This window comes from Ranitomeya variabilis, chromosome 6 (genome assembly GCF_051348905.1).
Source record: "Ranitomeya variabilis isolate aRanVar5 chromosome 6, aRanVar5.hap1, whole genome shotgun sequence".
In the NCBI taxonomy this organism is placed as follows: Eukaryota; Metazoa; Chordata; class Amphibia; order Anura; family Dendrobatidae; genus Ranitomeya; species Ranitomeya variabilis.
This window is the reverse complement of record NC_135237.1, coordinates 213,700,917-213,714,419: the sequence shown is the minus strand read 5'-3', so window position 1 is coordinate 213,714,419 and position 13,503 is coordinate 213,700,917. Positions and strand designations below refer to the sequence as shown.

Here is a 13,503-nt window from a genome sequence, read left to right as displayed (position 1 = left end):
TGTGTCTGTAATGTCAGGTTTGTCTCACCCTTCCAGTGTGTCTGAAGCCTCTCATGTGTCAAGCCCCATCCCCGAACTTCCAGACCCTTCTAGTTTCATTGCCCCTTCTCCTGCCACCTCTGCGTCGTCCACGGTTAGCCAGGCCTCAGTGCTTCACACCCCCCGTTTAAATCACTCTACCCCAAGCCGGCGCAGTAAATAAATTTTTTGGTTAAAAAAAAAAAAAAATTTGATTTGCCACAATTATGTTTGGTTTATTGTGTCTTCCGCCGCCGGCAACACACACCGTGCGCCAACTAAGAAACTTCGCCACACACTTACTTTTTGGGCCACATCATATCTCCAGTAGTTATAAAAAAAAAAAAAAACTGCAGCTTTGTGTCTCTTTAGTATACAGATATGAGGTGGGCCAAAAAATTAGATGTATTATCTCCATAATCTCTTCTTGTCTGTGACTAGTGTGGCAGTCTGAAGAGAAAATGGTGGAAATACAGTGCAGACCTCTACTGAACAGGTCAGGTGTCAAAAAACTCATTAGTTAGGACACCTGACCAGGTGAGTAGAGAAATGCCTTGTATAAACACCATTTTCTCTTCTTTATACATAATCTATTACACACAAATTGAGGGGACAATGGTGGTCACACACTGCATATCTATGCTCACCTGCACAGGTGTCAGAAATAGTGAATTCATGAGGCTGTTATATGTGCATCATGAATTCATTATTTCTGACACCTGACTTGATGAGTATAGATCTCTTTAGTGTGACAGTCATTGTCTCTTCAGTCTGTGTCCAATGGATACAGCAGAACAGAATCGGGACGCAATGACGTTATCAAGCTTACCAATAAAGCAACATGGCTGCCATAACACTAGCAGTACGTGGCCAGTGTTTTATATCAGTATTTGTAAGCCAAAACAAGGAGTGGAACAATTAGAGGTAAATTATGATATTAACATAATAACTAGCACCTCTGCCTTTATCATCCACTCCTGGTTTTGGATTACAAAAACTGATATTAAATACAGACCAAATACTGCCAGTTTTAGGACAGCCTTGGTTTGTAGAGGAAAACGGTCAACACAACCAAAACTAAAGTTTATTAATGAGAAATATTATTTTCATATCAGAAAATTACTGGTACAGATCTAATTACAACAGGACATTTACACAACATTGTCCTGCCATGACACACGTCCAATATCTGAATCAAAAAAGGCAGCAAATTGGTCCCGCATGTGACCAACTGCTGCAGTTGACCGCAGCGGGTGATGCTGGAAATCGGGCAGTGGGTGTGCAACTGGTTCATCCAGTTCAATGTTGGGTTGCTCCTTAGCCATTATATAATTGTGCAGAACCACACAGGCTTTGACCACCTCGTCGAATGTTTCCACCTTTAGATTTATGGCTGATGCAAGAATGCGCCATTTAGCGACCAGAATGCCAAAGGTACACTCTACTGTTCTTCGGGACCTGGTCAGTCTGTAGTTAAAGATACTTCTAGTGTGGTTCAAGTCCCGACTGGAATAGGGCTTCAGTAGGTTTTCACACATCTGAAAGGCCTCATCCCCAACCATAACAAATGGCATCGGTGGACCTTGAGTGTTGGGGAGAGGTTGTGGCGGGGGAAAATTGAAATTTTTGCCATACACACTGCGGCCCATATCGGAGTTCTTGAAAGTCTGGGAATCGTTGCCACGGCCAAAAGCTCCAATGTCCACGGCGATGAAGCGACAGTCCGCATCAGCTTTTGCCATGAGCACAACAGAAAAATATTTTTTGAATTGAAGTACTCCGATCCTGTTCTGGCTGGTTTGATAATGCGAATGTGCTTTCCATCCACCGCTCCTAAACAGTTGGGGAAATCACACACACTCCAGAATTTCTCCGCAATTTCTAGCCACATGTCCAAGGTGGGTAGGGGTATAAACTCATCCCGGAGTACATTCCACAAAGCCCGGCAGGTGTCCGCAACTATTCTGGACAGGGTGGATATTCCAAGCCGGTATTGGAAGTGGAGGGATGATAAACTCTCCGGTGGCCAGAAATCTGTAAGAAAAACAAACCCAAAAAACATTATTCTATTTATGGTGTGGTTACGCTAAAGAAAGGAAAATACCCAAAACATACACGTCAGAAAACACAAAATTTGGACTGTCATTGGTTTAGATTTGGAACGTACCTTAATGTAACCAGCAGACGTTCCTCCGGTGGAATCGCTCTACGGAGCTGGGTGTCCTGTCGCCGTATGGCTCCTTGGACACGAGCAAGCAAATCCCGAAACGAGTCTTGCAACATCCTTGTGTATTCCTGGAATTTCTCTGGGTTGGCATTAAGCTCGGCATAGAGCGTGTGATAGGCTCCACGGCTCTCACGTAGTTCGATAATGGGGTGCCTCCAAAAACGCCTACGTTGTCTCCTTCTCCATCTTTCGCGATTTCTGTCTTGCTCCCAAGCAAAAGCACAGGCAAGAAACCTCTTGATGCTTAAATCCAGTTTGAAATAAAAGCTCTCCATGCGAAGATCCATCATGACACAGGATACAGTAGCAAACTGTTAAGATTTCAGTAGCCCTAGGGTCTATATATAGAGATCCCATAATACACGCCCTCTGTAGTCCCATTGGCGGTGTCTGGTTATCTTTTTTTTCTCTTGTGAAATTTCTCATCATGCGCACCAAAAACGCAAACGCAGGAAAAAACGCATATAAACGCGGCGTTTTTTTAACCGCATGCGATATCGCATGCGTCTAAAAAAAGCCGCGTTTGCACACGTTTATATGCGTTTTTTCCACCACTTGCGGATGCGTTTTAAACGCTGCGGATTCAAACGCTAATGTGAAACTAGCCTTAGCACTGGGCTGCACTGGGCTGCACCTTATATTATAGCTGCAAAGTGAATAATAACCGACCCCGAACCATCGACACTGAAGCTAGACGGGATTTAGCAGAATAGTTTGAGGGACACATAGGACTTTTTTTTAATCCCTTTTTATTCTGCCATTTGTGAGGTAGGATGTACCAAAAGACAGCAATTCTGCTAATGTTTTCTATTATTTGATTGTATGGCCCCTTTCACACAACCGTGTATCATGTTTTTCACGGATGCCACGGGTACTCTTTTTAACCTATGATGCTGCACGCATGTCTGTGTTTTCCCAACAGCACAGATAACAAGAGCCAATACAAGTTTATGGGTCTGTGTAAACATGCAGTCTGTGTGCCGTCCGTGTGCTGTACATATTTAACAGTGGAAGTTTGAGAAGCTTTGTAATTTAATTTCCAATATCCATACCGGAAAACATTGCACACGGATGACACACTTATTGAAAACCAGAAAAAAACGGTTTGCCCGATTAAACAGATTAGTCTTTATTAGGACATGTGCGATATGGACAGGGAGATCATGTTGACCACAGGATGACAGCTGTTTCGCGCACACAGCGCTTCCACAGATCCCGATGTCAAAACGGGAAATGAGGTAACAATTTATACAAATGCAACCCCTCCCCTGAAATGACATCATACAAGAAAACTCCTCTTACCCAAAATGTGAAAAAAAGAAGAAAAGAAGAAAAAAACATTGATCAAGAAACAAAAACATAAAACATTAATAACCACATATTAAAAAGAATACAAACGAATCAGCAGGAAACGGAAAACAAAAAACAGGCAAATAAATATTAAATAATTTTGACAGGATAACTTACAGAAAGACCGACATTTCAATTTTCTCATTAAAAATTAAAATTAAAAATTTTCTCATTCATCATTTTCTCATTTTCTCATTTCTCTTTTCAAACCATTGCTCAGCCCACGTATATTCCATTAAATAAAGTTAACTTTTGTACCCATCTTTAAGAACACCTATGAACACATATATCCCATTGAGACTGCAGACTTAAGAATCCCCCCCAGCGCATGCACTGCAAAGATTTGCCAGATTCTGAGCTGGTAATGGTGGGGATGTATGCAATCTGCATATTCCGGGGCAGAAGCGGAGTGGGCACTGAGCGCGGCTTCACTCCATACAAGTGTATGGAGTGGGGACACATCCGTCTAGTGGGCGTGGCCTCTCTCAATACACTTGTGCGACAGACACTGACCTCTTCTGCAGGGTACTAGAAGAGCGTGGTCTGTGGGCAAACTGTTCCAGACGCTCAGCTCTTCTTCACACACGCCGACACTGTGTCCTCCTGTTTTATATGCCTTTTGGAGCGTGTCTTCATGTCACCACCACAGCTCGGAGAGCAGCACCCCAAAGTTCCTGGACCTCAAGGCAAGCGGGTAAGTTACTCACTGGTCCATTTCTCAGTCTCAAATGGCTCCTTAAGGATGAGTGCAGCGAGAGCTTAGAGATGTCTCACTGCATGCACCGCTCAGCCATACCTATTCTTGCTAATTTTAATAAAGTTGTGTGTAAAATCAATCTTGTAAAGAGATTGTGCCACTGTTCAGTTGTGTAGTTACATATTACACTACATTTACAGCTTGGGCCGATAATGCAAATGCTTGTGCAAAGCAATATGCAGGAACAGGAGCTCTAAAGACAGACTTCACAAGGTAAGTTGAAATGCTGCTGTATGAAAATTCACTTCTACATCTCAAATTTGTGTTTCGCCTAGAGCATGTTTATTTTTTTTAGAACTGGCAAACGGACACAGTGGGGTCTTATAATGGATGGCTGGAACTCCCTCATACGGTACTACAAAAACAACTTTTCTGATGGATTTAGACAGGTAGGACACAGTTTTGCTCCATCATAGTGGCTGTATATGGCAACAGGGCTGTGGAGTCAGTAAGCCAAACCTCAAAATCCTCAATTTCTTTGACTCTGATTCCATGACTCCGACTACACTGCACTGGAGGAGGAGCGTCACTACTGAGCATGTGCATAAAGTGCAGCACGGATTCATCACCACCAGATGCCTAGATCCCTAAATCAGGAATAGAACCGATATTTATAGGACATTTCATAACACTTCCAAGTTCTTATGAAAAAATATTCAGCACATATTGCATTGAACTACTGTACCCAATGTATTATATTTTTAGGAGTCCGTCCATTTTATACACACACTGACTCCACTAAAATGGACACAGACTCCACAGCACTGTATGGCGAGCAATATATTCTTTGAATACTTAATACATTTCTATGTGTAGTGTACTCTATATAGATAAAAATATAAGGAAGCACTTCTGAAATGGGAGTCTGTCAGCAGGATTTCACACCACGCTATTTATATATGCATGTAAATCTTTCAAAGACAATTCAAGTAATACCTTTACATGGCCAGTCTTTTCCTCCGTTAAGAAAATCATAGTTTGAACTGATGTGCAAATTACTATGGAAGTCTTCAAACAGAGGCTAGACAGACATCTGTCTGAGATGGCTTCTGAGATGGCTAATGAATACTGCATTGAGCAGGGGGCTGGACACGATGACCTTTCACCTTCCAACTCTAACATTCTATGATTGTACTATGGTAAATCTGAAGCTTTTGTCACACGAGCTTTATTCTCTGTCCAGCGGCACCTATGCTGCATGACTTCAGGAAAAGGAGCTGTCAGTCAAACAGGAGGCGGCAGCACTGGGCGAGGAATAGAGCTGGAGTGAGAGGCTTCAGATCCACTATAGACATCTGCCTATCAAATTCAAACACTGATTTCTCAGAAACATAGGAACGGATTCCCCATGTAAAGATATTGCTGGACTTGTAATTGAAAGAGCTACATATACATGAAAAGCTGCTGAAAAATTCAGACTACAGATGACCACTGAGACCCAAATGTGGAAGTCGGCCGCCTTACGGGCGCCCAGAGATGTGGATGAACACAAGTAAGCATATGCATTTCTGTAAATTGCCCTGTAAGCAATTTCTTAAACCATTTAAAGACAAAGTAACACTTCATGCAAAGTTCCATTTGGAAGTTCCACCAAACTCCCACTTCTCAGGAGTATGTCGATTTAATTTTTAGTTTTCATGCGCCTTCCAGTATACTACCAAAACATACAGTTTTGCAAACTATTGCATATGAGATAAGAAAATATTAGACCAAACACGAAAGCTTGAAACTTTCTAAATCTCTTATATTACCATGAAGTCTGCCTTCACTAACATTTGTGAAGAAATGGTTCAGCTTTGATTTATTTCATAAATCAATAGTATAAGTGAAGATAAGAATTTTTTTAGTAAATTTCTCTGAGATCTATATCTTTCTCCTCCTTGAGATATCTATCACTCTTTATTGGTAAAATCTGTCTCTCTTCAGTAGTGTACATTTTCCCATTACTTAGATAGGAGTTGACAGAGGTAAGAAGGAGAGGAGGAAGAATGTAAAAAATGGGGAAATCTGACACTACTTGGAAAACTCCTAATGAGACACAGGACATACACTGCAGCTGTTGGAAATCTTGGTGCTCAACTTGAAAATGTGGTAAAACTTCAAAGTAGAAAACAGAAGTGCCACTTGCCACCCATAACATCTTCCTTTACTGGGACAGCACTAAACCATGCACGGGAGGAGGCTGACAGCATCCTGGATGACGGCCGTTTTGATTGACACTACGCTTCTACGGGTCCCAGCACAGGTCCCAGTGCTGGGAAACATACAAGCGTAATGTCATGCAAAACGGCCGTCATCCAGGATGCTGTCAGCCTCCTCCCGTTCATGTTTTAGTGCTGTCGCAATAAAGGAAGATCTTATGGGTGGCAAGTGGCACTTCTGTTCCCTGCATTTCAAAGAGGAAGAAGTAGAAGCTATAGGTAGAAACGGACATTGTACTGAAAGTTCTTCTGAGACATCAATTAAGGTACCTTCACATTAAGCGACGCTGCAGCGATACAGACAACGATGCCGATCGCTGCAGCGTCGCTGTTTAGTCGCTGTGTGGTCGCTGGATAGCTGTCACACAGACGGCTCTCCAGCGACCAACGATGCCGAAGTCCCTGGTAACCAGGGTAAACATCGGGTTACTAAGCGCAGGGCCACGCTTAGTAACCCGATGTTTACCCTGGTTACCACTGTAAAACATCGCTGGCATCGTTGCTTTGGCTGTCAAACACGACGATACATGCCGATCTGACGACCAAATAAAGTTCTGAACTTTCAGCAACGACCAGCGATATCACAGCAGGATCCTGATCGCTCCTGCGTGTCAAACACAACGATATCGCTATCCAGGACGCTGCAACGTCACGGATCGCTATCGTTATCGTTGCAAAATCGGTTAGTGTGAAGGTACCTTTAGGGTACCGTCACACATTGAAATTTCCATCGCTACGACGTTACGATTCGTGACGTTCTAGCGATATCGTTACGATATCGCTGTGTCTGACACGCTACTGCGATCAGACACCCTGCTGAGAATCGTACGTCGTAGCAGATCGTTTGGAACTTTCTTTCGTCGCTTGATCACCCGCTGACATCGCTGGATCGTTGTGTGTGACAGCGATCCAGCGATGTCTTCGCTTGTAACCAGGGTAAACGTAAAAAAACAAACAGTACATGCTCACCCGTCGGTGTCCTTCAGGTCCCTTGCAGTCTGCTTCCTGCTCTGAGTGCTCCGCTCTCACTGTACGGCTGCACTCAGAGCAGGAAGCAGACTGCAAGGGACCTGAAGGACACCGACGGGTGAGTATGTACTGTTTGTTTTTTTACGTTTACGCTGGTAACCAGGGTAAACATCGGGTTACTAAGCGCGGCCCTGCCCTTAGTTACCCGATGTTTACCCTGGTTACCCGGGGACTTCGGCATCGCTCCAGCGCCGTGATTGCAACGTGTGACCGCAGTCTACGACGCTGGAGCGATGATTATACGACGCTGCGACGTCACGAATCGTGCCGTCGCAGCGATGAAAATTTCAATGTGTGACGGTACCCTAACTCTTAGAGGAGCTCTCTGAATTCTTGTGTAGTTCTGTAGTACAAGTCAGTTTAAGAAATCTCATCTGAGTATTTCACAATCAATTTTGAGTGGTAGTATTGAAAAGTGGAAGCATTTAGGAACCACTACAACTTGGGCACAAGACCACATAAAGTTACACGGCACACTGCCAAAACCTGTTCTGTGGAGTGACGAAGTGAAGGTAAATCTTATCGTTTCAGCACAAAATATGTTGGACAATTGTATCCTGGAACAGAAAAAATCTTCTCTAGAAGAAAAAATAAACTCTTCTATTGGCCAGCAATGAATCTTGATCTCAATCCAATTGAAAGTCAGACAGGTGCAAGAAACTCACAAATGCTGGAAAAAGTGTTTGGAGGTTGTCATTATTGCCAAATGTTGTGCAACTATGTTTTTTCTATGTCTTTTAGATAGATGGATATATACAGTGCCTTGTGAAAGTATTCGGCTCCCTGGAACTTTTCAACTTTTTCCCACATATCATGCTTCAAACATAAAGATACCAAATGTAAATTTTTGGTGAAGAATTAACAACATGTGGAACACAATTGTGAAGTTAAACTAAATTTATTGGTTATTTTAAATTTTTGTGGAAATTCAAAAACTGAAAAGTGGGGCGTGCAATATTATTCGGCCCCTGTAACTTAAAGGGAACCTGTCACCCCCCCCCCCCCCAGTCCTTTCAAACTAAAAGAGCCACCTTGTGCAGCAGTAATGCTGCATTCTGACAAGGTGGCTCTTTTAGTTCTGGGTGCTGTAACTAGAGAAATGATCAGTTTTATAATTTGTCTGAAGTACCTGGTCCTCAGTCAAGTGGGCCGGCGTTTCCCCCCTGCTTCAGACAGCACACAGCTGTCACTCACATCTTCTTGGCGCCGCTGTTTTCAAAATAGCCTGCGCTCTTTTCCCCTGCCTGGTGCAGGCTCAGTGAGCGCTGACTGTCTTTCCTCATATACAGTCCAGCTGACTGCGCCTGCCCTGCCTGTGAATCCCAGCCCCACAGTGACTTATGATTTATTCACATTGCGGGGCTGGGAATCACAAGCAGGGCGGCCGCGCAGGCGCAGTCAGCTGGGCTGCATATGAGGAAAGACGGCCAGTGCTCACTGCGCCTCTGCACCAGGCAGGGGAAAAGAGCGCAGGCGCCGGCTATTTTGAAAACCGGTGAGGAGGAGGCGGTCCCCGGCGCCAAGAAGATGTGAGTGACAGCTGTGTGCTGTCTGAAGCAGGGGGGAAACGCCGGCCTACTTGACTGAGGACCAGGTACTTCAGACAAATTATAAAACTGATCATTTCTTTTGTTACAGCACCCAGAACTAAAAGAGCCACCTTGTCAGAATGCAGCATTACTGCTGCACAAGGTGGCTCTTTTAGTTTGAAAGGACTGGGGGGGGGGGGTGACCGGTTCCCTTTAATACTTTATTGCACCACCTTTTGCTGCGATTACAGCTTCAAGTCGCTTGGGGTATGCCTCTATCAGTTTTGTACATCGAGAGACTGAAATTCTTGCCCATTATTTCTTGGCAAACAGCTCGCGCTCAGTGAGGTTTGATGGAGATCGTTTGTGAACAGCAGTTTTTAGCTCTTTCCACAGATTCTCGATTGGATTGAGGTCTGGACTTTGACTTGGCCATTCTAACACCTGGATACGTTTATTTGTGAACCATTCCATTGTAGATTGCTTTATGTTTGGGATCATTGTCTTGTTGGAAGACAAATCTTCGTCCCAGTCTCAGGTCTTTTGCTGACTCCAACAACTTTTCTTCAAGAATGGTCCTGTATTTGGTTCCATCCATCTTCCCATCAATTTTAACCATCTTCCCTGTCCCTGCTGAAGAAAAGCAGGCCCAAACCATGATGCTGCCACCACCATGTTTGACAGTGGGGATGGTGTGTTCAGGGTGATGAGCTGTGTTGCCTTTACTCCAAACATATCGTTTGGCACTGTTGCCAAAAAGTACAATTTTGGTTTCATCTGATCAGAGCACCTTCTTCCACGTTTGGTGTGTCTCCCAGGTGGCTTGTTGCCAACATTTAAACAACACTTTTTATGGATATCTTTAAGAAATTGCTTTCTTCTTGCCACTCTTCCAAAAAGGCCAGATTTGTGCAGTGTACGACTGATTGTTGTCCTATGGACAGACTGTCCCACCTCAGCTGTAGATCTCTGCAGTTCATCCAGAGTGATCATGGGCCTCTTGGCTGCATCTCTGATCAGTCTTCTCCTTGTTTGAGATGAAAGTTTAGAGGGACGGCCGGGTCTTGGTAGATTTTGCAGTGGTATGATACTCCTTCCATTTCAATATGATCGCTTTCACAGTGCTCCTTGGGATGTTTCAAGTTTTGGAAATAATTTTGTATCCAAATCCGGCTTTAAACTTCTCCACAACAGTATCACGGACCTGCCTGTTGTGTTCCTTGGTCTTCATGATGCTCTCTGTGCTTCAAACAGAACTCTGAGACAGAGCAGGTGCATTTATACGGAGACTTGATTACACACAAGTGGATTATAATTATTATCATTTAGGACAACATTGGATCATTCAGAGATCCACAATGAACTTCTGGAGTGAGTTTGCTGCACTGAAAGTAAAGGGGCCGAATATTATTGCACTCCCCACTTTTCAGTTTTTGAATTTCCACAAATATTTAAAATAACCAATGCATTTCGTTCAACTTCACAATTGTGTTCCACTTGTTGATTCTTCACCAAAAATTTACATTTGGTATCTTTAAGTTTGAAGCATGATATGTGGGAAAAGGTTGAAAAGTTCCAGGGAACCGAATACTTTCGAAAGGCACTGTAGATATATATAAATATGTATAACATTTTTTTATCACTTAAATAAAAAAATTAATATGCTAGTTTGGTATCATTGCAATTGTTACTGACCTGGACAGTCATGTTTTTATTATCAAGTCATTTTTTACTGCAAAATGAATGCCCAATTTCACTTCACTGGGAACTTTCTCCACTTTGCAATAAACCATATGACAAAATGGATGGTGTCTTTCAAAAGTGTGTGTGTGTGTGTGTGTGTATTGCACATTTTTAAGCATATTTTTTTATTTTGCAGGATTCAATTGATTTGTTTCTTGGAAATTATTCAGTTGAAGAAGTTTATTCTACAAGTCCTTTACAAATTCAGAAAGACTGGAAATTTTTAGCTGTAAGTTTGTAATCTTTATCATTGTTGTCCCAGCGGTAATGGTACCTGTAAAGTGTGGAGTCTGATTTACTAAGCAATGTTGGTTTTAGTTTTTTGTTGTGTTTAGGCAGTCGTAATCATTTGATTTTACTTATTTGTTCAATGTCTCAAAAATGAAGCAATTTACAAATTGGCCATCTTGACACACCTTTTTTGTTTTGTGCCTGTGTAACCCACCGATACATGGCTCCCTGTAGCTAGACTACAAACAAACTTGGGCCTCGAATGTATTATTTGCATGAGGGGGTTTAAGTTAATTTTCTTTTTTTGTATCGTGTTCTCTTTTTTTTTTTTATTCTTACTACTAACATGTCGTACGTGCATTGATAAATTGTCCACATGTTGCGCCTTTTTAGTGCAAAAAGTCCACTCTTAAAAAGTCCAATCATAGTCTTTAACTGTGCAACAATAAAATTGGAGTACTGGAGTGTAATGTTTTAAAAATTGACAACATTATAAAAAGTGTCAAATGATGAATCAGGCTAAAATATATGGATAACGTAAATCATACCCATATTGTCAAATGGTAAGGCTGTGCTGCTGTGTATAACATAATGGTGGATTATTTTTTTTCTGCAAATAGAATGTCCACATTAAAGGGGTTGTCCACATAAAAAAAAAAAAAATCTTCTCTGCAGGCTCAGTTAATTTAAAAGAACAAACTGTGGTCTTTTCCATTGTTCATAGCTAAGGCTCTGCCGCTTCCCTCTTTTGTATTGTTTGGCTGCAGCTGTGAAGTCACATTTACAACGGTGCAGTCAATCACTGTGTTCAGCAGCTCTGCTAAAGTAGTGAGCAAAAGCAGATGAGTTCAATAGTTGCTTTGAACAATGTTGACAGCTCAACCGGGGAAGTGGCAGAGGGATGAGTAAACTACTGTTTTGTTTTATTTAAAGGGGTTGTCTGGGACTTCGGATAAGTCAGCAATGTATGATCGGGGGAGATGTGACACCAAGCACCCTGGTCAGTTATGGAGCTGCACAAATCAATAGTGGGTGGATGTGTGCCCGCTGTGACCACTCTTCTGTCAGCAGAGCTGCAGTGTGCAGCTCTGTAACTGATCAGTTTCAGCCAACACTGTGAACAGCTGGTCGGCAGGGGTGCCAGGTGTTGCACGCCCACCGATCGGACATTGGTGACCTATTCTAAGGTCAAGCCATTAATATTAACCACCAATACATCTTTTTACTGGCCTGCGATATAAGAGACTAGCATCCGCCAACAGGTGACAATCCTGTAACTGTCGGCTGTACACTATAGCTGACAACTTGCTGCATCAGCCACAGTCAGTGTTGGCACCTACTTTGGTCATTTAACCCCTTAAATGCTGCTGTCAATTTTGACTACGGCATCTAGATGGTTAAGAGTGTGGGGGCTCTCTTTAATTGGCACCCTGAGATCTTGATTGTGTGGTCCTGATGTTTGCCATGGCAGTTGACGACTAAATAACGGCCTTAAAGTTTGCGCTGTAGTGGCCTGTTCAAAAGTAATCACATTTTAGATGGTAAAAATCAATTTTTTCATTGCTGTCATGCTATGCATTAATTCCTGAAAAGCACCTGAAGGGTTAATGAACCACCTGAAAGAAATTTTGGAAGTGCATTGAGCTGTTGGTTGGGTTGGTACTAAAGGTACCTTCACACTAACCGATTTTGCAACGATAACGATAGCGATCCGTGACGTTGCAGCGTCCTGGATAGCGATATCGTTGTGTTTGACACGCAGCAGAGATCAGGATCCTGCTGTGATATCGCTGGTCGTTGCTGAAAGTTCAGAACTTTATTTGGTCGTCAGATCGGCGTGTATCGTCGTGTTTGACAGCCAAAGCAACGATGCCAGCGATGTTTTACAGTGGTAACCAGGGTAAACATCGGGTTACTAAGCGCAGGGCCGCGCTTAGTAACCCGATGTTTACCCTGGTTACCATTGTAAAAGTAAAAAAAACAAACAGTACATACTCACCTTCTGCTGTCTGTCACACGTCCCTCGCCGTCTCCTTCCCGCACTGACTGTGAGTGCTGGCAGTACAGAGCACAGCGGTGACGTCACCGCTGTGCTCTGCTTTTACTTTACGGCCGGCACTCACAGTCAGTGCGGGAAGGAGACGGCGAGGGACGGGTGACAGACAGCAGAAGGTGAGTATGTACTGTTTTTTTTTTTTTACATTTACGCTGGCCCTGCGCTTAGTAACCCGATGTTTACCCTGGTTACCAGGGGACTTCGGCATCGTTGGTCGCTGGAGAGCCGTCTGTGTGACAGCTCTCCAGCGACCACACAGCGACCACACAGCGACCACACAGCGACTAAACAGCGACGCTGCAGCGATCGGCATCGTCTGTATCGCTGCAGTTTCGCTTAATGTCAAGGTACCTTAAAGGAAA

General features: G+C 43.2%; 1 protein-coding gene across 5 annotated transcripts in view; it reads left to right on the top strand.

Annotated features, from left to right (window-relative positions):
• SACM1L (SAC1 like phosphatidylinositide phosphatase) overlaps positions 1–13,503 on the top strand; it is a 573,015-nt gene that overhangs the window by 540,749 nt on the left and 18,763 nt on the right. For all 5 annotated transcript variants that reach the window (XM_077269423.1, XM_077269421.1, XM_077269419.1 and 2 more), the window contains 3 exons: positions 4,493–4,565; positions 4,648–4,741; positions 10,991–11,083. In XM_077269423.1, the coding sequence (XP_077125538.1) occupies positions 4,493–4,565; positions 4,648–4,741; positions 10,991–11,083 (260 nt within the window). The remainder of the gene's footprint in view (positions 1–4,492; positions 4,566–4,647; positions 4,742–10,990; positions 11,084–13,503) is intronic.